A 24,455-nucleotide genomic window follows, 5' to 3' on the forward strand; every position below is an offset into this window, starting at 1 on the left:
ACGGTTAGCGAAAACCTTGAGAAATAAATAAATATGCACTTTGCATGATTTAAAAAAAAAATTATCCACAAATCCGGATTAACTAGTTAATATAAAACTTTATTAATTCATCACTTTCGAAAGCATTTTTGGTTAACACCAAAACATTCAATTCTCAGCACACCATTAAATTCAGCTTTCAACTGCTTTATTGGCAACCTCATTAGGAGTTCCATAATTATACTATAGTTGTCCAATCAAAGGCTGAATATAAGCTAGTTCAATTTCTTTACGCTCTTAGCTGCATCAAAAGCTACCTCATTAGAAGTTCCAAAATTATATCATAGCTCCTCTTGCAAAGGCTGAATATGCCGTTTCGCAAAGGTTTCGATGTTGAGTTATATGCTTGTCAACGTAAGCCTGGAGGACAATCATCAAAGTGCAGCGACATATTGAAACTTGACAAATTGTTTGGCACGCTCGCAGATGATGATGGGCAGCATAAAATGGGTTGAATTCTAACCATCAAAAGTGCATTTCGGGCGGGTGTGTGAGTACAGATGCTCTGTGTAGCAATGCAAAATTTGAGCCTAGAAGCTGGTGCCAAGTTTCAAAGGCTTATAACCTGTGCTATGACTGCTGTTGCCTGTCAGCGCCCACCAACATTGTTAGGCGTAGCGGGCTGCGGTGGGCAAAGGAAGAACGTCAGATACAAGGCGAATATAGATTGTGCATGGGCGTAGCCTGGCAGAGCCTCTTGCGCTATTATAAATCAATGTCAAAACAGGCGCTTTTAGCCATTTTGCCTATGCGAAATTATTTGCGTAAATCCCAACACGAGAACGCACTTGAATCAACCGTCTAAACGTGCAGAAGCCGCTGCAACAAATTAGGCAAGGAGCAAAGAAAAACGGTAAAAAGTTTAAAAACTAGAAAGTGAGCGAAAGAGATAGTCAGAGCTAGAGAGAGCGAGAGCACGCAGTTAGAAATGAAAATGAAAGCAGATTAAACGGCTGGCGGCTGCTCAACTATGCGCTTAACACGGAGCGTATGTGTAATAAACCAGCACTAACACATGTCCTACCCCGCCCACTCACACTCACAAACACACGAGCGGTCTCACACACACGCACACACAAAAGTCGCTTTGTCTTTTGGGAAATTAAAGCGTGTGGGACAAAAAGTGCCAGGCTTCATGTTAATTTTCATTAAAATTATATTAACTTGTAACGTGGCTGCTGCTGCTGCTGCTGCCGCGACACACAGGACCCAGAGCTCAGGACGCAGCACGGCTCAGGCTGGCGACAAATTTTTTAGTGTCCTTGCAAGTTTCTCGCATGTGTGTATGTGCATGCGAGGGCAAATCCTGCGGGACACTTAAAATATTTAAATGCGCAAAATAATAAATTAGCAATTTTCCAAACTAAACGACAAACGCAAAAACTTTGCCACTGCCTCGTTTTTGGTCAGCTGTTGCTGGCCCATGTTACATGTCCTGTCCTGGCATGGCCCGTGCCCTCCACCCAGTCCCATATATGGTCAAGTCCTTGCCCAGAGCTGTCTGACACATAACATGACAGCGCAGGATCTGAGCGCCTCAACTAGGTCAGCTGAACAATTATTCCCCGGGTAATTAGTAAATAATAAAGTCATTAGTTTAATAATGAAACTGAGATAGCTTGAGGTTTTTAAATGTAAATGAGATAAGCAGCTGCTTGAGTTATGCATATGCGGAGAATTGGGAATTGAAGAGTTAACACGGGCCATATTTTAAAAAAAAGGATATATATTTATGAATTGAGAGTGTTCGTCACAGATATGGGCACATTACAAGTCAAAGTGAAAAGCTGCTACAAGCTTTGCAGATATTTTAATTTTAAAAAGGGGATATTATATTAAGCAATGCCTTGAATGGAAGAAATATCATGTTGATAATATTAAATCACAATATAAAAATAAATGCATTAAAGGGGGAATAATAACAATAAAAGTATATGCACTAAAAAGTGAATAATAATATATGTAGTGCAATAATAATAAATAATAATAAATATATGCATTAAAAAAAAAACCCTTAGGAATGACAAGAAATGCGTTATGCATCATTTTACCATTATTGGCTCACACTACAATATTGATTAATTATTAGTGTATATGAGAATAATATTTATTGAAATGTTGAAATGAAATGAATTTAATCTAGGCTACAAGCCCAAACAACAAACTTTGTCGTTAATATGGCTCTGGTCTCGCATTGAGGTTCGGTTTATAAAACTCTTTTATTTAATCATATTGCGTATGTTTTGGTTAGGACCTCAGTAAGCCGAACTTTTGTAGTTAAAAATAAAGATTGCGTAGGTAAAATGTGCTTGGATAGATCATTTGGGGCACTCGTTATACTAATTCTTCTGACGGATTTTTAACAAAAATAAATTCAATCCAATTTGCGAACGGGTAAGATTTTTTAATGGCATTAATACATTTGAATGCGCATTTAAACTTGTTGACTTCTATTTAAGAATTGGCGAAGATTACTACGAAGAATGTTGTTCTGTGTGTACTCGGTATGTAGTCGTCCAATACATATTTATTACATGTGTCAGTGTGTAATTAATTACAATAACTGTGCCTTTATTATTGCCCATCTTCGCTTTTAAGTTAGTGCAAGCAAGGCAGAGCCGAGTCAACATACATATGTTTGTATGGAAATGTACATAAAAAAATGTTTTCAACCAAACGTCTATTTGGAAATCTAGGGTTGGGTTTGTGTGTTGGTTCGGTTACATTTTACATTTTTCTGGAACTGGTTGGGTTCAAGGCCTTGTTGATTGCCAAAAATAAAATAAAATTTGGGTTATAAAACAGGAAAGCTAAATCTAACTAACTTGATAACAAACTTTCTAGTTTTTATAGCAAACACTTTACTTATTTGTTAGCACATTGAAAAAAAAATTGTAAGCTATAAAAGTAGACAACGGCTGCATTCAACACATCTGTCATGATGGCACAAAACGAAACTCATGGATAAATACGTGCATGTATCCTGGCAGTCTGTATGACTTTAATAATGTCCTAGGTGTTTGTTTGATGGCGATGACTAACGTGCGCTTTATGAGTCCTTCGCTGGCAATGGCCATTTATTATGCTGGCATATAAACAATATTTTATTTAACATCATTGTCAGCCTGCCAGTGTGTGTGTGTAAGCGAGTGCGTCTGAATGTGTGTTTGTAAGTAGAAGACTATAAAAATTGTCAGCTTGGCTTCCCTGCGCCACTGTGCGGACTCTGAGCACTGTGCTGTGAATTATTTCACGCTTTGCTTTATTATAAAACACTTTTATGTTTATGTCTTCATATAACCCAAACATTTTGAGTGTCGTTGCACACACACTCTCTCTCCCTCTCTCTCACTCTCTCTCTCTCTCTATCTCTCTCTCTCTCTCTTTCTCACGCAGACACACACACACATGCACGCAGCTTCCGCTACCGTTGCTACATGCGGCACTGTTTCTTCCTGCCGCCTTGACTTTGCTCTTATGCTGCGTTTTCATTGCGCTTGCCACTTGCGCTGTAAACATAAATTTGATGCGGCCAGCACATGAAGCATTTTGTGGCAGCTACCGCGTGACAATAAAGCGCGTCATAATAATAACCGGGACACACAAACCTATCAAAATCAATGGGCGAGTCGGTCTGTCTAAAAGGGCAAAACGCTTAAGCGAACCAACACAAGGGTAGGGTGTAAATATGTTGATGTATTGCAGGCCTAGAATGTGCGAGGGATAGGAAAAGCGTGGACAAGACAGGAATGTGGGCATAAACTGAGTTAAGGGCAGATGGTTGCCATAAAAATGCGAGTTAATTAAAACAAAACATTTTCAATTATAAGCTGTGCATTGCTGGCGGGGCCAAATGCAGCTGCAGCAGCTGTAGCTTGCCATATCTACACACAACAGCGAACTTATCCACAGACACACACACACACACACACATACCGATTTTAACAAAACAAGCGGCGTTCACGTTTCGGTGCGCAAGTTTTGCTTGTTATTGCAAAAAATTCAGTATACTTATGTGGGCGACGGCAACGACGACACAACATATGCTGCTTGCATAGGTGTATGGGTGACTGTATGTGTGTGCGTGTGTGAATGTGCACAAGTGTGCGTGCATGCAATGCCAAGAGTTATTGTCGTTGCAGCTGTTGCTCACGCTGATGTTATTGTTTTTATTATAGTTGTTTTCACAGCACGATGTCAACAGGCGACAGACAACAGCCCCATGAATACATTTAAATAAAAGCACTTAATGTGCTCGCTAACAAATTTAAAGGATGCTTTTCAGCAAACTGATGGCTATTTAAAATGCGATTATCAGTGAGGTATAAAAGATCTATGGTTATATAATAAAAGGAAAAAAACATCGATTGAATATTTCTAATGAAATCTAATTATCAAAAATGCTATACTGAAATTACAAAACTATAGACAGAATTTTGATAAATATTAAATATAATATACTAATAGTTTGATTATTGAAATTCATTCCATACAGTTTTCTAAAGTTGGTAGATATTTTGAGAAGTTTTTAAAGCTACAGATATTTAATTTAAATAGTTATACCAAATTATATTAAACAAAAGTCAATTTAGTTTCTGCCATTTCATATTGAACTTAATTGAAAATAAAACAATATCATTCAAAATTCCTTTATTACGACTAGTTTTGTTTTATGTAAGCCTAATCAAATAATTGCGGTAGATTGACCTTTTTATTTTACAATAGAAAACATCAATATTTTTCTTGAAAATGCAATCAGCAGACAAAGAACATTTTGTTAGACTGTCTATTTAATAATTTCTCAGGAAATCCGTCCATTTTATTTCAACTGACAAAAATGTTCCAAATAACACGAACCACAACACAAATGCAGCTTGCATGGCAGCTATCTGAAATTGTAACAATCAATCAATCAGTGAAAACAATCAACATGATTAACTCGTGTCCATTTTAATTAGTCGCACACACACCGTCACACACACACATACAGTCTCTTACACACAATGGCGAGTTGGAAAAACTTGTTAGCACGCTGCCCGCATACCACAGACAATTGTTTTGCTTCTGAACGTGTGAGCTGCTTAGATTAATGAACTCAGTCAGCCACAAAACGGGGCCATGTCCATGCCATATACCTGTCCACCTGAATGTCGCTTTTCAGTTTGACCGTTCGCCCATGCGCCAATAGCATTAAACAAGGAGCAGCTGGCTCCAGGTGTCTATATAAAAGTCTGATACTGTCCCAGACTCATAATTTTTAACGTACATATTCGGTTTAATCACAGAAAAGCCCCCAAATAATCCACAAAGAGCCCAAAAGTTGCACTCGGATGAATATTATGAAAATAAAAAGACATAAATAGCGTCTAAGTGTGCCATAGATAAACTCTTAGACACAGACAGTCCCTTATACAAACACACAGCGCCCACCCACTCTTCGCCCGCTTGGTGGCGGTCGCGTTGCCTGTCTGTGTGGAAGACGCAGACAAATTATGGACAAATTACGTCGACCTGGAAATGAGCAACGGCCATGTCGCGGCCATGGAGCTCCTGGTTCATTATATGCGCCGCAATAGATGCGCCCTTATTGTCGCAATCCCACCCTCACCAGCAGACACCAGACACCAGCCACCAGCCACCACCTCACCACTCATTTCCCCTAGCTGTGCGTTTAGCGTTTGTGGACTGTTTGGCTTTGGCTTTGGTCTGGCTATATTTAAACCGGAGGAAGTCAGTGCCAGGACGTTGCTGAGCCGGCTGGTTAGCTCTATTTTTTCCACTCATATGTGCGTTTGTCTGTACTCGTGTCTGTGTGTTGGTATACGTGTGCAGGCCTGTGCCTGTGGTGGTCTTTTTTGCCGCAACCATTTCCGGTCGTTTGTCGCCATTTTTATAATGCGACCCTTTCCCGCTGGCAAGTTGTTGATTTCATTGCGTTTTTTCAACACTGCCCCCTTCTCAATAACCGTCCCTCAACAGCCACTGACAGTTACTTTTTAATTTAACAACATTGCTCATATTTAGGTCGCTTTCGCGCTTAATATTAAAAATGCACTTTAACACATATTTCTGCAGTGCATCATGCGACAAAAAAAAAACCAAAAAAAAACTATAAAATTTCGAACGCAACGATTTCGGTATTTTACCATTTTTTTTGCGTTGGGCACATTTTTTTATTATTTAGTGAAATTCACTTGAGCGTACAGTCAAAATGAATGGGGGCTTGGACAGGCTGGGTAGGCAGCTCGCAGCAACGGATAAGCCTTGTCGGCCTTTTGCCGGAAATTGAGGCAGCAGCGAAAAAGCGAGCAAAGGGAAATTGTTTCAACTGCAGCTGCAGGTGCAACATTCGCAGCTGAGTTTTGGATTTTTTCCCCTTTCTTTTGGAAAAAATGCTTAAGTAGAGTCCATGGCGCGAGGGCGTTGTAAATATAAAACATGAAATATTTAAGAGACAGGCTTTTAAAATATTGCTTAAAATTGTATGCTGCCGGCTGCAGGCAACGAAGGGAGGCGCTGTGTAAAGACGACGAAGGCCATGCGGGCTGAATTTAATTGAAGTGGCCCCAAGGGTGGACTCTTTTGTTGCAGCAACTTAAACGAAGAAATTCTTTGTAAGGGAATCAATAAATAAGCCTTTTGCAGTTTCTGGTACATTTATCAAATTAATTAAATATATAAGTAAATTTATGTAATTGATTGAGTTTCAATAAGTAATTTAGAGTGACTGTAACAATTTTGTCTTTTTGTAATAAACTAAAAGAAATAGAAAACAGAAACTTTGAATATTAAAATATAGTTTGCTGGTTTAATATTAATTTTATTGAATGCTATTTTCCAAAATGAATTGAAACTGCATAAATTAAATATACTAGAACATAAACCAATTTTAAAAAACATCAATGCCTACAAAAATACCCTACTTTTTACTTATCCTGGCTTTTATTTATACCTGTCACTGCGTCAGTTTAAAACTCAAAACAAGATATACAAAAAAAATATTGCATGCAAATGAAATGGAAAGGAACCCAGCGGAGGGAAATACGAAAAGCAAAACCACAACAAGACAACTTCACGAGCACGAAAAACCAGTGACAAATCGCAACATTTGTCAGCTTGAAAAGCATGTCAAGTGACTAAATTACCGTTGTATTCCCGTTTGTGTGTCTCGCTTGCTCGAACACACACACTCACACACCCACTCTCTTCCTCTTGCTTATTGGTTTCGCAATTTTTCAAAAATTTTCCTTGGCTGTGCTCTGCTTCGCTGTTCCATATAGTCACTTTTTGCATTACCATGTCGCTGACTTGGCTTTGTTATAAAACGCAACCGCAATTCATTTGAATTCAATTGTCAAACAACAAAGCTAAACTCTGTGCGGGCGTGTGTGAGTGTGTACGTGTGAGCTGCGTGTGTGTGTTGCACTTCCGGCATGCCTGCTGGCATGTAAAAGCCATAGCAGCTGTGCTGCTGGCGCCCTGGCTAAAGGTCTTGCATTATGCATTTTGTTAGCAAAATTTAATGTGATTTAGAAGTTGAGGCAGACATAGGTAGAAAGAGATGCCAGCATATCATAGTCAAAATGCTCGAGGGGTCATGAACTAAGTTTATTGTGCACATTTAAATGAAATTGCTGCGCTCAATTTGTGCGCTAAACGCCAAGAGGCATTCACAGAAACTAACAGGCATTCACAAAACACTCACAGATATTCACTGGCAGGCAGGCAAGCGACTTCATGGCAACAGCAAAAACTACCATTGAAGCAGCAGCAAGAACATTCACCCGATTCCACTGCACTCGCTGCTCATTCATTTCGATTCGCTACGTTTGTTTTTTGTTATATTTTTTGTTTTATTGTTAGTCAGCGCACTCGTCGCAATAGTTTTATGAATATCGTTTTGGTTTTAAGTTGTTTTTGCCTTTGTTGTTTGTTAGTCGGTTTGGCTGAAATGTGTGCATATTGTTGGCATAATTGAATGGTTTTTGCTGCTTCCAAGTTGGCTACGTTTTTTGCAAACATGGGCAAAAGTGTGCTGTGACATTTGTTGACTCTTTAATAGGTGATACGAATGCAATGGGTTCAGTGACTTTTATTTATTTAGAAAATTGCACTTTCTACAAATAAAAAGAATGGGATCTTTCTATGCATATGGTGTGCCTTTTTTGTAAAATAATATTATACTTTCATAAGTTTTATAATATTGATTACCAATCCATCCTAATTACTCCATCGTAATCAGAGCTTTTATTGACTTAGACATGAATATTATATTTTATTTTTTTAAGTAATTTCTAGTTACAGATAAGATATAAGTAATTGCTTTAGCTGAACTTATCCGGTTCCAAGTGCTAATTCAAATATGTTCACTTAGTTTGGTAGAGCTATGTCAGCTTCAATATAATAATTAAAGCGACATTTGTGGAGTTAATTAAAAAACCAATATATTCTTGAATTAATTAAATATTATTTCAGTCCCAAGTCGAAAGTTTCAGTCTCTTGCTGTACTTTGACATTTACAAAGGCCATCAAATCTCATGCAAATTAAAAGCTATGTTTCTTTCTTTTATAATTAAATCAAAAATAAAATGGATAACTTTCTTGGGAATCTCGAAAATAATCTTTGCTAAATTATCCTTTGGTTTTAAAGTGAAAAGCAGCTGTTAATCGCCTCGGTGCTTGCGCTTATCTTTTTAATCATTATATTTTGTGGCTTTGGTTGAACTTTTGCTCTAGAAGTTTGTACTGGGCGCAGAGAGTAGCACTAGTTTGACACTAGTTAGCAACTAACAACTACTTAGCCGCAAGTTCGCAGCTTCTCGCAATCTCTCTCAATAAACACTTGCACAGCTCTTAATTACCCAATGCAAACTTAGTCAAGGCAACAAGCGCGAGGGGCACTGGGTTGGGCCCCCATCTGGCAATGCTTGATGCCAGCTGAAATTTGGGGCTGAGAACTTGGGGGTTGTCTACGTGGCAGTCACCGGAATGTCATGCAAGTTTATCAGCTTGTTCGAGCTGCGTGTTAAACAAAAAACGTGGCGAAACTTTCAAGTCAAAGTTTTCATGACTCCTTTGTCAATTACCTGTATTTGGCAAGTAGAGCCTGTCAGGTCGCAAAAATATATGGAAGTTCTATATACATATATATCTGCGGTTCATATAGGGGTATATATGAGTATTTGTCTACATACCTGAGCACAACTTGAACCTATTGACATTTCGATTGCGTATGTCTGGGATAACTTCATCTGGCATGTTTACATGGCACGTGCAACCTCACAGCCTGCTCCTTCCCTACGGCCCATTCTTAAGATTTACTCAATTAATACGTTGTGCAAAAGTTTTTTTGGGCTATTTCATTTGGCGGGCCGCATCCTGGGCTTGTATATTATTTACGAGTCTTGTGTGCGATGGCCGGACGGGTCTAATCTATCATTATTGATTGGCATTAGGTTTTTCCCTCTCCCTCTACTCACTGGCATTATGTAATGACCGGCAAATGTTTTGGTCATTTATATATAGACAAATTCCCGAGTGAAACTAGCTGAATTTCGGTACTAATCACATAAATCTATTTATCTATTTTAATTCCAGTAGTGGACCGATGAAAGACATTTGAAGGCACTGTGGCAAAAAAATTTCCAGTGTCAACATGGTGAAAGGATTAGAAATCAAATTTTAAGAAGCTGCTATTGCGAGTGAAAACGCAGCTTAAAATAACCAACACGTGCGCGCTTTATTTAAAATATTAATAAACACACATACAAAATACCCTTAAGCACACACACTCCGGGTGCGAGTGTGAGTGAGAGAAAGGGGCCTGCCACTAAAGTTGCTTCGTCGCCTCGTCAAATTCTATTAAAAATTCATCTTAACGGTTATGTGTTTTGACAAAAAATAACAACAACAAAACAAACACAACATAAAGAACGAACAACAACATCAGCTGAAAAAGGGCGACTGTTTGTAAATATTTAAATGAATTTATGAGCAGCGCAAAAGTTTTTAATTAAGTGAAAAAAAAATTAAAGCAACAACAAAAAGGATTCCAGCCAAAGAAAATAAAATATATAAAATAACACCACGAACACCAACAACCACGTGCACGAATATTGTCACTAAACACACACGCAAAAAGCCAGCAAATCATTTGGCCCGTATGTGTGAGTGTGTATGTACGTGTGTGTGCATATTTGAAATGATGTTTGCATAAAGCGAAGCAAATTTATTTGAATTTTTTATGCCCATGTAGCCGCTCTCTACCTATACAGTACACACCACATACATAGAGAATTTACGTGTTACATTTACAATTGCCATTTGGCACAGTCAGAAAAAAGGAAGCCGAAAGAAAATGGGGTCCAACATGAAGCAGCAACTGAAATGCACACCGTTCATTTTATGCCTCATCATTGGCACCCTGTACCTAACCGGGACCGAGACACACGAGCATGTCGATGGCTATAAGCCAGGTAAGCACACATAATATCTATTATATTATATACGGAGAATCTTTAGGGTATATTATATCAGACATTAAAATGCAATTTCTTGACCTGATATTGGCTGAGATTCTATTTAGGATGGTGCTTTAATAATAAAAACTGTTGTATTCAAAACCAGATACTTTTTTTTTCAGATAATATACAAAAAAATTGTTTGACACTTCCTTTGCCATTTAAATACCATATAAATATTTAATTTTATTGATTATTTATTGATAATATGGTTGAAAATTAATATTTTTCCATTATCCGAGCCATAATTTATTGACAATTATAAACTGGTCCTGCTCAAACGTTGTTTATACCCTGCTTTAAGGAAACGGGCACACTTGGGTATACCAATGATATAACCACGACAGATAATGTAAACGATATTCATCGCCAAAAGAGTGTGTACTACGTAACATTATACCCTTATACATGATATATATAACATATTTCATAGTCCATTTATCATATAGATAGTCCACCAGTTCTTACTGCAGTAGGATATATATATATATATATAGTATAATCACAAGTTTAGAGTTTAGTATAGAGACAAAAAAACTGGAATATTGGGTGCAACTAAGTGCTGATGACTGCATCAGTTAGGACAGATATGTGAGGTATTAGATTGGGTAAAAAGCACAACCTGCATCTCTAACGATGGAATATAAAATCATTCTGTACTCAAGGTATCTGCTAGCCTTACATTCTCGGTTCTCGCACTACACATACATCTTGACACGTTATCATACAAACAACAATTTAATTAAAATTATTTATTCAAATTGGTCGACATTTGATTGTTTTTATTTATTTAATTGATTTTTTTTTGTTTTTAATGTAAGCCTAGTATTTATATTGCTTGAGTATTTATCCATTGAGTTGCATTTTAAATTTGTGTGTGGCGTATTTTTTTTAATTTTTCGGTCCTCCTTTGGCTGAGAGTAAAAGCTGTGAGCATTTAGCATATTAATTTAAATTATGCAGCAGAATCATAAAATTTTAATTGCTCATTTGAAACTTTGCTTAAAGTCTTTTTGTTTGCCAAACTCTAGAAGATGATGTGAGAAAAGCTTGGCAAGCTGTTAAAACAACAAAATGTTGAAATACATTAATGGACGTCATGCGATTAATCGACTATAAAACCAAAACTTTTAAATTTAACAGAAAAAGTTCATATCTTGTATCATAACTGAGCTAACTACGTAGATTGCATTTTTATAAGCAATTAAAATTTAAATTTGTATATTTGCGAGGAAAGAAACTCGATCTAGAGTCTTAAGAATACCTCTGACCTAGGTGGCTGATAACTCTTAACCTTACATATATATAATAACTAAATATGTAAATAATAGTTTTTGTATGTGTACAAATTGATTAAGCTATGAAAGGTCTGCTTTTATTTCGATTTCGATTTTCGATTCGATTTTTTATCTTTCATTCAAAATTGTGTGCTATCCTCAATAATTCGCATGTACATGAAAATGTTTTTAATTTCTTTTTAATTTGCCAGTTATTCTTCGAATTTGCAATATAACCTTTTCCATAATTGAAATACCATTTCTCAATTAAAAAATTTTGCGCATTCCATGTACGTGTAAACTGCACTAAATTGTTGGTAGCTGTTATTAAATGCAGCATTTATCTGCATTCTACAGTGCAGTGAAGTAGAAGGTTTTTATGGCCAGTGCTTAAAAATGTGGCAATTATTGTTGTTGTTCACATGTGTGTGTGTATGTTTGTGTGTGTTCAAATAAACCAAAGTTGAGCTGCGCGAAAATGTTAAATTAATAAATATAAAATTATGCAATTTATACAACTTCATTATTAACTTTTTTCCAAGAGGCAAGAGGCGACATGTGCGCCGCGCTTGTTTATGGCTCTTGTTGTTATTGTTTTTTCTTATTTATTTATATTTTTTTGTTCCGCAGTCACAAATCCAAAGCGTCACCTGCGTCACCTGCCCCATTGAGCGCCCATTGGGTTGGGCCACGCCCCGTTAGCCTTATCCCTGCGGTGACTACTTTTCCGAGCTGCATAAATTTTCATTTTTATGTGTCTGCGTTGGACTTTACATTAGCTGCTGCTGCTGCTGGCTGTTGTTGTTGCTGTTGCTGTTGCTGCTGATTATCCCTAGAGTGCTATATAAAAATTTGTGCTCGCATTTTGCTGTTGATCTCTTATTTTCGTTGCATGTATAAATTTATTGCGCTGTGCACATTTTCCAGCGACCAGGGAATTTATAAAATGAAATGAAGTAAAGAAAATTGAGTTGACCAAATAATTTCCTATAGAGCGGACGCATAAATAAAATGTGGATTCCTGTTGTTCTCATATATGTATTTATAGAGTATTAGTTGAGCCTGAATAAAGCAGCAGCGCATTTGACACCTCTGGAAAAAAGCTTTAATTTCATTACACAGCGCTCGTAGCTCGAGCGCTTACATAATAATTAGTAAAATAAATTTCACCTAAATACACAGAAACGCGGAATAGACCGAGAGGAGGCGTGTGCCACGGCGAAGAGTAAACACAAGCAAAGCTGGGCTAGGCAAACAGGTAACCAACGTCGAGGGTATCCCTGGGCAAAAACGTGTAGCAAATGGCCACGTCAAACGCACGTTCGGGCTCAACTTTGAGTTTGCTTTAAGTCTTCAACGTTTGCAAATTATTTTCCATCATTTTTCACGCAAAAAGCGCACGAATTTTGCGTTTGCAGATACCAGTACAGAAACTTTATGTAGGGGAAGGGTGAGTGGGTTAGAGAGCAAGACGTAAACGTCGACAGAGACACAACGCTCTTGTCAACAGGCCACGTTCGTGTCCGCGTCGGTGTCGGCGTCAGTGTCCGCGTTGCTGGTTTGGCAGGCGGCCGGCCGGCTGGGTAGGACAGCAGTTGGCAGCTCCAAGAAGACACGCTCTAAATGAAATCTAATTAAAGTGTGCACTAAACGTGCAGTCGGCGTTGCAGTTGAAGTTGCAACATATTTAAAATACTTCACATGAAATGCGTTTCTGTCTGGCTTTTAATGGTACAAAAAATAGTTTCCTATTTAAACTGGGGCAATTAAATAATAAATAAGTTTTAGCTCATACTAGCTGCACTAGTATATATGTGGTCACAGGTGTAGTAAACTTTAGACTTATTTTAGAATTTATAGCAGCAAAATAAATTAATATCTAAGAAACTGTCGAAAATACTGATGGAAAAGCAATTTTTGTTAGTAGCAATTAAGTCATATTAAAAAAATGTATAATAACAATAAAATTATCGATTTATGTGCCAGGAATGTGCCTCCGCGCATACAATCAAAAACAAAAATAAGTTCATCGAGGGTATCGAGATTAGACCAAAAATTGTTGAAGTAATTCTAAAGATTGAATTTAATGATATGAAAAAAAAATTTTTAATTCATATTATTTTTTTTTGTTAAATTGCAATTATTTAGACTTTAGTGCATCTTAAAAATGCATAATTCTGTCAAAAAAGCTGAGTGCTTTTTTATTTTTAAAGTTTTAAATTAAATTTAAAAAAATTAGCTTTTTTGCGTGTCTCTTTGATATGTGACCGTACGTCTAAAAGGGAATGCACTAAGCTATGCGGTTGTTTAAGAAATATAAAAAACATCATCAAATGATTGAGGAACAATCAAAAATAAAATGATTTAAAGTTGTATCCCCTATGTATCCGTCATTCACACTCAGTCTCATAAAGAGATGAATGTTGGCTACATCCACTGACCACATCAATTTAAAATGTTTTAGAGCTTAGTAAAATAAACCGAATCCCACAGAATATTACACACACAGCGGCAGTCTATGATAGATTCGGATTGGGATAGCGATAGCTATAGCTGTAGAGACTACCTGGGGCAGCTGGCATAACATGCGATTTCTAATTCAATTTCGGTGACAGCACATAAATAAAAGAAACATTTTAGAGTTGAAGTAGCAGCCAAAAGCAGAGCAAACGAACCAAAAACTGTAAAAGCAATTCCTTGACAAAATAAAAGGCGCACAAATGTCACATTTCCCAGGCCAAATACGACCACAACTACAAAATGTGGTACAGCATGAAGAGTAGAAGAAGAAGAGAATTGCGACGAATCGTTTACCAATTTTCTGACTGCTGCAAATCAAACAAACACTAAAAAGAAAAGAAAAAAAATTGAAAATACAAAAAGCAAGAAACAGAATCAGCAGCAGAAGCAACCGAAAAACTTTTTAAATTAACTAAAAAAACACACACATACCGAAAAAGAGACAGAAGGCGAGTGAGAAAGAGAGCGAGAGAGAGAGAAAGAAAGACAAAATGGAAGAAAGAGAGAATGAGTCAGAATAAGAACGCGAACGCGACACGTTGTCGCTGGTGTTGGCATTTGGTTTGAGTATTTTAGAGGAAAGTGGAAAACTTTTAGTGGCATGTTTACAAAATAAACTTCAACTTGCAGAACGACATAAAAGAGAAAGAGAAGAAAAAACATAAATAAAAAAAGAAGCTGATTGGTACGAAAAAAAGATGATAAAATTGGGGCCAGTTTCTTAGCCAAGTCAGCCCCATTATTATAGTATATGGGATAACGACTATGACGGTCATCCGTTGACACATATTTTCGTTGCAAGGTAAGACAACCACATACACACACCCCACACCCCACACCCACACGCCCACACACCCGCTGCGAAAAAGATTTTTTGGCAACTTTTGTTTGGTTTGTTGTCATTGTGGGCCAACAAAAAGTTTTTTTTTGTTTTGTTGCGCTGTCGCTGCCGCTTTTTGTGCTGACAGTTGGCAAACAAAGCATAATTTTTAATCTGAATCTGGCCATGCAAACATTGTTACATATGCCAAAGACACACACACACACCTTCACATATACACATGTACACCTGCTAGCGCACCTGCAGCCACACCTGCAATGGCTTTTAGCCTGATTATTAACTACCGACAAAAAAATGATGTTTACTTGGCATTGGCTGCGAATCGCAAAAAAACAATTTCGCAGCATCCTACAAATTGCACATACGCAGCGCGCGCCACCCAAGCAGGGAGTATCCTGTTTCCTCAATATTTTTGGACTTTGTTTTTTTTTTATGTTTCGAACAACCGAAACGTGACAATATCATCAAGTGAACGCCTTTTTACCGAGACTACCGCTGCGTGTTTGTTGATTTTGCATTTAATAGTTTTCGTGGACTCGCACGTATTTCAACAGTTTGAGACTTGTCACATAAATCAGGCATGGACCATAAATTTTGCTCGGCCCAACAGTGGCAACTTTCTAAAATAATACAATCCTTATTGTTAAATACGTTTATTAATTCAATATGCTCTGCAACAATTAATATCGATTTTTTAAAGATATGTTATAATGCCGTACAAAAGATTATAAAGAAGAAGGATGTGCTAAAAGAGTCTTTTAAGATATAAGAGAAGAGCCTTAATAAGTGCAGGATGAATAATTTTAATAGATGCAATTGCTTTGTTAAACTCGACCTCATTTTACAAAATTTCTGTCTGTTAAAAACAAAAAAAATAAAATTGTTGCATAACGAAGATTCTCTGTAAAAATATATGTTCTTTTCATTAAATATAAGCTAATTAAAAGTATAGTGTAATAGTATAATTAAAGCGAACTTAATATGCCAAAAAGTATATAATTATCGTAGAAATGTTAAAGGCCTCTTAAAAAAAAAATCATATTATTATTTATAAAAGATTTCACGTGAAATTTGTTTCTCAACTTTGACAGTTAAGGGCCGTGGCGCAGTCATCAAACTGACAGTTATGGAGCTGCCTTCATATCGAGGGAGCCTTTGGGTATATTAACATGTAGTTTGTGTTGGGGCAAGCGGGTATTGTTTTTGTTCAACTGACATTTAATGACCACACACAACATGTTATTTGCGGTGCGGCAGCATTTAAAATTCAAGTTCATCGTGTGAGCGCAGCATATTTAAATTGACAACAGCTGTTGCTGACAGCCAGTCAGAATCAGAGATCCGACATTAAAAAGCATTCAGTGGCAGTAGGAACCAGAAACGTATTTGATATGTATCCGGCCGAGCTGCATTAATCAGCATACGACGTGCTGGATAGACGTTGTCAAAGCTTTTCGTATTTGCAAATTTCTTAACACGAAATTAGTCGCAATAAACAAGGCTAACAAACAAGGCAACGCAACGTCAAGGAGTGCAGCTGGCGGCATGTCGCATGGGCTGATGTCTAATCGAAAGCAAATAAAATGCATTGCATACCTGCATACCATAAACTGTCACTTGCATTGTGTGGCATACCCAGCTGGTAGACGGCATGCAATCCAGACGAGACGCCTCCGACCCCCAGGCCCCGCCCAACTAACCAATGTCTGGCTGACTGTCTGCCAGTCCGTATAGCTGTCTGTCTATCTGTCTGCATGTCTATCTGTCCTTCTCTGACAAGGGATGCGTGTGTTTGCATGTGTATCTGTGTGTTTGCGTGTGTGTGTGTGTGTGGCATGCCAAGCCCTCGTTTTGTATGCACCATCGCCTACCAATACCGGTTGCAGCCTTGTGGGCCCGGCGCACGGCTATTAGCCGACGTCGCTGTATGTTTTACCATAATTTTCCAGCAGTTTCAGTTCGAGGCAACTGACACTGGCATGCGGCATCGTTTGTCGTCTCTTATCGAATGGCATACGAGTGTGGTTTGCATGTCGCACTCCACTGAATCCACATCGCCAGCACCCAAACCGCTGTCTGTGGCAATTATAAATGCAGAACTCAGCCCCTGAGCTGCATGCAGAAATTAAAATTGTTTACCCAAGACATTACTACGCCAGCTATTTACGTATATTATTGAATGCACCGTCAAATAGTTACAACGAATTGCTTTTAGGCGACTACTGCCTCACATTTCATGTAATTGTTGGCACAGGCAACAAATAAATTGAATTTATAAGCACAGTTATGGGCAGGCTTAATGAAAAGGAATGTGGTTTTATTGTTTTAAACATTTTTAAGGCCAAAAGTCTTTTTAAAAATCGATAAAACCTTTTTTTATATGAAATTAGGCTTGGCATGCATGTGAATAATGCTCATTTAAACTGCCGCCAGCAGCGATAGCCTCAAGCTGCGACTTTAAAAGTATTTAATTTAAATGTCGCAAGGAGAATAGTCACAAGAAAATCAGATTTTTCAGTGTATGTTTATTTTATTCACAAGCATATCAATTAATATTTTTATGACTCGCCGAATTTGGAAATATGAATTATATTTAATTAATAAATAACTGATAAGAACGGGGACTGGGGATTTACACTCAATGTATATTTGACGTAAATTGATAGGCAATGTATACATAATTATTATATTTTTATTATAATTATATTACATCAAATATATATTGAGATATTGGGATCATATTATTCAAATTCTGAGTAGCTCATTTTATTTTCTCCTATCCTTTTCTATAATTTGACTATCATACCCTTCTTTATGAATTTATTCTATTTTGTTCTTTTCATTAGAGCTGGATCCCTTTTTAGGATATTAACCTGAATCTGATCGTAGATACGAGTTCGAGTATGCTTAATAGCCCACTTTAGCAACACATGCAGTCACAGCTTACACCTTGAATGAATTGCTCTTAGTTGCCATGTGCACACACGGTTTTCAATAAGACGAAACAACAAAAACGGGGAGTCGGGTGCCAAGAAATCACCTCGACCCAACACACGGAAAACCCAAGCAACGCCAACAAAAATAATTGAAAAGGTTTCATTGTGCGCACATTTTCACGTGTAGTGCTGTTCGGCTAGAGTGGGTGCGGCACCAGTTTCATTTGCTATGTATGTATGTGCACACACACACACACACACACGCAAAACACATAAATAACATGGATCAAGCCCTAATCCCATGGCAGCGCCAAAGAGCGCTGGAAAAGGGGTACGCGTTGTCAGAGGCAGCATTCAATGTCAGCGAATGCGGCGCTTTAAATGCTTTGATTTCATTTTTCATTTTAGCTAACACTCACCCACACACATTCACACAGATATATATGTCTGTATGTGGGAACGACAATTGTCAGGTGTGTATGCGATCCAAATGAGATGTTGGCAGCTGGGTTGGCTGGCTCCTGGCTCAATTCAATCACAAGCTACTTACAGACAAAGCCATTACTCGACATTGCTTGTGTAATGAATTTGAGAGTGTGTGTTCGTGTGTTCATGTGCGTGGCATACCTTTTTGGGATCGAGCGACAGCTTAGCAATGCGAGCACACCTTAGCTCACCTCTTCACCCTGCTACCTTTGCATTTTTGGTGTTGCGGTAGAAATAAGCAGGATTAACTGCGTTTAAAACCAACTCTATGAGATTTTCATACGCAAAAAATAAGTGTATCCGAGAGATATGAGCGCATCAGAAATGGCGGGTGGAGAGGGAAGGTAAAGTTTGAAACACCAATCTAAATCTCGTGTGTAGCTTCGTGCCATTGTCCTAGCTAACGCATGTGCCACCCTCATGTGGCTTTTTCAAGCTGTGCACATAACGTTTACGACACGTGGTATTGCCAAAAACCACATTAAAGCTGGACACATAAAGCGAATAAATATATATATATATATTAAATGAGGCAAGGTGTGTGTGCTTGGGGTGAATTCTTGAAGACGACCAAAAAATAAGTGCCAAATAAACTTACAAGCAGTTAGCATGCATCTTTTGCGGCTAGTTGTGAGTTGATAAAGTTATTAACAGAGCTCGAGGGCAATGCCTAGGCTAGATGAAAACTCTTAGTAAAAAAATATCGAAAGACCGAAAGGGAAAAACAAATATTAAAAAAAATAATGAGTAAAATGATTTTCAAAAGTAACAAAAAGTGTTGGTAAATAAGCTAAGCTAGATCTAAAAATATTTTAAATCTGCTTCTGTTATTTATTTTAGTAAACATTTAAAATGGCCACTAAAACATTAGCATACGAAAATTAAAAACAATGTTTTTTTGGTATATCATTGTTCAATAATATAAAATTATCTAATGGCTACAGGCTTAACTATCTTTAAATCTTAATTCTGCACGAAATCAATAATATAGTAAAATACCGATTTATGATTGCATTTCATTATTATTATTATTATTTTATTCTAAGGTAATACCTGACAACAAAAATTAAGTGCGTTTTTAGTTTGGTAAGTAGCTTGAAATATGGGCTTTCAAAAAATAATTATTTACTTGGGCATTGCTGCTGCCTGAAGGATTCTGGTACGCCCGGTTCGCAAAGAATTCTCTGATTTTGTACGCTGCGCCGCGTTGCGTTGCCTACTTAGCGGCGCTAATGCGTGCGCATGGCCTGCGGTGCCCAAGCGGTGGCAAACAACACGCACAAATTGCCGTTACGCGCTTCGGTTGAGCAGCTTAAAGCTTAAGTCAACATAACCAGCATGGGCCAAGCTCAAATTCCTCGAAGCCTTTGTAAAGCGGAATAAAAATTGTGTACATTTTTCTTTTGCTTGGACTTGTCGGCATCTTAAGCATTTTTCGGCTGCCTCTTAAAGGTGCTGTACAGGTGTGTGTGTGTGCTTGCGAGCCTACCAAAATTTCTTTCTGAGGCAATTGCTGCTTTTTTATTTCATTTATTTACTTGCCCCCCACGCACACACATAAACACTGAAAGACTTTGAGTGTAGGTGGGCTTTGGCTGGGTAAAAGGTGAGCTGTGCTTTTGTTGTGGTGAGCTGCCCGTTTACTGATTGAATTTTCCAAGTGAGTAATTTTTAAATTGTGCCTTGGTCAAAAGATAATTCAATTTTAGTTTACAATTTCTATTACCCAGAAGTTGTTGAGCCGAAGTTACTGGACCAAGATTTTTTTGCGGCTCTGTGTGGGCCGGCTGTAATGTCTATTTATGTGCATATTTATTCCTCTGGCTGCTCAATTTTCAGTCTGATTTATGTGCAAAAAATTAGGAGCAATTGTTGCTGCAGCTGAATTGAAGCGAAAGTTGGCCAAATGCTCTGGCCTTGGGCCAATAAAAGTTGTAGGAGACAGGTAGCTACCTGGGGCAATTATTTAAATATTAAAATCTTTAAAACGCTTTTAAAAAATCATCGGATTTAAGTTGAAGCTCAAAAAGTTCAGCATATTTAAACGTAGCTTTTAACCTGACTTTTCTTTTACAACTACCCGGAATCCCAGCTGGATTCTCAACTTGCAGCATTGCAATTTTATACTCTGGCATTGCTGCAACATGCCCTTATCAATGATAATCGTTAAATGTCATGTTCCATGCTTAAATGCAGACCAACCCACGCACACAGACACACACATACACACATAAAATGCCACAATTTGTATGCATTATGCTTGCCTGGAGATATAGCCTGAGGAAACAGGGGCGGGCGGAGTAACAGCAACAGCAGGGGCAGCAGCAGTAGCAGCAGCAGCAGAAAAGATACTCCGGCAGCTACAAGCGTCAGTTAAGAGCTGCAGACTAAGCCAAAAATGCCACAAAACATTTACCATATATCATGCATTTTTACGTACACTTTTAGCCACTTTTGGAGCGTGTATCTGTATTTGCAAGGGCAACTGCCTGACTACCATTCTGCTAGCTGTCCTTGCTCAATGTAGCGCTCTGGCTGCTGCTGTTGTTGTTGCAACTTTTGTGCGAAACTCGTAATTTACACATGTACTCGACGCCACAGCAAACAACAACAACAGGAACAAGAACTGCACTGGCAACTCTCTTCCCATGGCGCGCTTATCTGGCAAAAGCTATGCGAGCTGAGCTTGGCCCTGAACGACGCAGTCTGGCTGCTTGCCCACGCGACGTATGCGCAACATGCAGCTCAAGTTGCTGTTTCTGCTGCGGCTGCAGCATTTTGCCATTTGTCTCCGTTGACATACCATACTTTTGTGTGCCACTATAAACTGGGTCTGACACTGACTCGGGCCGTATATCATTTATGTATTTACCTATTTCGAGCTGCTCTAACAACAGATTAAGGCATAATCGATTTCTTTGTCAGCCTCAACAACAAATTCCACTCTCAGGCGCTTTTATTTGCCATCCCAAACAACTTTCCGCTTCATTATATGTGTGTGTGTGTGTAAAGCTTTGTGCATGTATTAGTTAAGCTGTTTATAGTCTTGCTGCTGTTGTTGTTGTTACTGCTCTTGTGCTGTATTCTCCAAACAATTTACTTTTAAATTGATGAAATAAATTTTCCAACACACTTATTTCTGTGTATTACATTTTTTTTTTCGCTGTGTTGGTGTCTGAATTTCATAAATTTTCCATTTTCTTTGTTGGGCCTCAACTTTATTTCATTCGCTGGGTTTTTTTTTTCCTTGCTTGATGACAGCGGCTATTTTAGGGGCCCGTCCTAGTCAGAACTTTGCGCAGCCTGGCTTCCGTTCTTCTATTTTCTATTTCTAATCTGAGCTAAGTGGCAGTCGGTGTTGTCGGTCAAGCCAAGATCTATAAAAGCAGCCACCGATTGGAAATATTGGAATCTTCAGTTTTAATATACATATATCTGTAGGAATATTTCAGCAAACTATAATTGTGTATTTTCCGAAAAAATAATTAGTTCTTTTTCAACCGACCAAGTAGCTGGCGCCCAAGCAGAAATCACATTTAGATTGTAGGCTTTGAAGTCGAGACCTGGCTTTTTATAATATAACTTATATATATGTATGTATAATAATTTCAGATTTCGCAATGTATTACGACTATGGCGCCCGAGCAGGGACATCTTACGTTATATATGTATAAATATTACAAGCGTAACCATTGGCTTTTTAGGATTACTCATGTCCCACCGCACATTAATTGCATTAATCGCATTAATTGCGCTCCTAACGCTTTTAATTGTCTCATTAACTTTTCTGGACTAATATTTTACTTAACTCTATTCATTCAAATTCATTCAGCGGAAGTGCCAGGTTCAACTGTTGCATGTTGATGCTCTTGAAGGGGATCAGTGTTGCTTAGGCAACAAATGCCACTTGAGAATTTTTAATGGCTGCCTGTGAGACAAGTGCAGATATGCATGCTGCTTGTAGAGCTTTATTAGCATCATGGCCCGAGTTTCGAGCACTTCGCCCACTTCAGCTTTGCCTGTCTAAATGTAGGCAGCTGCTCATTGCTATTGCAGCTGCATCCTTGGCTGCTTGTAGTTTTTGTAGTGCTTATAAATTACACTTAAGCGACATAAGTCTTCATCATCATCGGTAGTTTTTGGCAGTAGAAAGAAGCAGCTTACTGGCTGTGTATATCGGTTTGCCTTATGCTCTCACAGTTCCGTCATATCTTTACCTTATAGTATATATATTTTTTGTAACTTCTCCAGCTTTAAGGACCGCCTACCATTCATCTTGACAAGAATTTGCCTGTCCTGTTTGGTTAATTTTCCTCTTTCCGCTTTTGTATCTGCAGACATATTTAATTGACCTGTGCTAAATATACGTCATGTGCATAGTATGTAGCTCACCTAGCTATTTATGTAAGTCTGTCTCGACTTTATCTGTAGAATTTTTAATGATTTTTCGCACATTTGGCTTGGATATCTTTTGTTGTCAGCTTCTTTGTTGGCAAACATTTTTCTTGTCCTACACTTTAAGCTGGCCATTATTAAAATACGAGAAGATAACAATTTAGCTGCAAGCTGAAAGTCAAACACAGGAAAACATACACACACATACACATACCCGCACACACAGATTTACTTAGCCACATGCCGGCATTTTCTTGGCTTTTGCTGTCTGGTCGTGTCCTTTTGGTGCGTTGAACTTGTCTTCTTTCTATGCATAAGTTTTCGGGTCTATTTTTGCCGCGTTGGCAAATTTCAACTGCCTCTGGATATCTGTCTGAGTGCCTTTTGCAAGGTCAGCTGAAATGCCTTTCGCTTGCTCCCTTTTTCTCTAACGAACGTTTCCGGTCTCTTTCGCACTTAAAGTTGCTTTCTGGCAGGCCCTTTAAATTGGTTTTTAGCCAACCGCAAAACGTGATTAAACCAATAATTGAGTCAATTTTCTCAATAAAAAGTATGTATATATAAAAAGTATATATGCAACAGCAAAAAACACGCAAAATTGTCAATTTAAATACCAGCCTGTTGGAGCGTCGGGAGTTGCCTGTGTCCGGAATATAGGCTTCTCTTTTTTACATTTTTAATCAAGTGTGGCGCATTGCATGCTTTTAGGCATGGCACAACCACAACAAAGTGTTAGACAGGTTAATTGATACGTAGACACCGAGAACAAACTGCCAACCACGAGAACAACTCGCCAACTTCCACCCTATGCATGTGCTCGTGTTCGAGGCATATCTTTTGAAACTTTAATGAAATCAATTTTAGGGTAAGCGCTGGAAGCTGCCACAGATTGCCGGAGGGCATTGCCACAGAAAGTGTGCATGAATATGAGACTGAAGGTGTACGTGTATGTATGTGTTGCCTGGTCTGGTTGTGCGTGCGATTACATAAAAATACTATATGGCCCTGATTATGGCACTCTATGTCCGTGTTGCCTGTTGGCTTAGGCCTACAACCTAAGCCCATCCCAATGTTAAGCGGTCATACATTGATTAAAGGTAATAGTGTACTCATGCATAGACCTTTTGCAGAGCTATCACATTTCATATTGGCTCAAAACACGCAAAATAACATATATTGGGGAACACTTAGGGAATATATCATCAATTTATCTAGCACACCCACAGAATCTTTTTTATTACAAATTTTAAATTTAATACTAATATGAAAAGGAAATAAATATTAAATATTTAAAATGTTAAAATGTCTTTCAAATATATTCTAATTGCAGTATCCAAATAAATAAGTTGCAAGAAACTAACAAATATTTTTTTTAGTCTTAAATGCATAAAAATAATATCTTTTATTTGAATTTTCGGTTATTCTAAGAACGGCTCTTAGA

At 38.0% G+C, this 24,455-nt stretch overlaps 1 protein-coding gene across 4 annotated transcripts in view; it reads left to right on the forward strand.

Annotated features, from left to right (window-relative positions):
• Positions 1 to 24,455, forward strand: part of side-VI (sidestep VI) — a 92,223-nt gene that overhangs the window by 18,292 nt on the left and 49,476 nt on the right. For 2 of the 4 annotated variants that reach the window (XM_064698468.1, XM_064698471.1), the window contains exon 2: positions 9,637 to 10,514. In XM_064698468.1, the coding sequence (XP_064554538.1) occupies positions 10,397 to 10,514 (118 nt within the window). In that variant the 5' untranslated portion in view covers positions 9,637 to 10,396. Of the gene's footprint in view, positions 1 to 2,340; positions 2,434 to 9,636; positions 10,515 to 24,455 lie in introns of those variants that run through there. The other 2 variants (XM_064698469.1, XM_064698470.1) reach the window with 2 other exon arrangements.

Source organism: Drosophila montana, unplaced genomic scaffold (assembly GCF_035044405.1).
Source record: "Drosophila montana isolate Dmon_TW-CO22-7 unplaced genomic scaffold, ASM3504440v1 contig_778_1, whole genome shotgun sequence".
In the NCBI taxonomy this organism is placed as follows: Eukaryota; Metazoa; Arthropoda; class Insecta; order Diptera; family Drosophilidae; genus Drosophila; species Drosophila montana.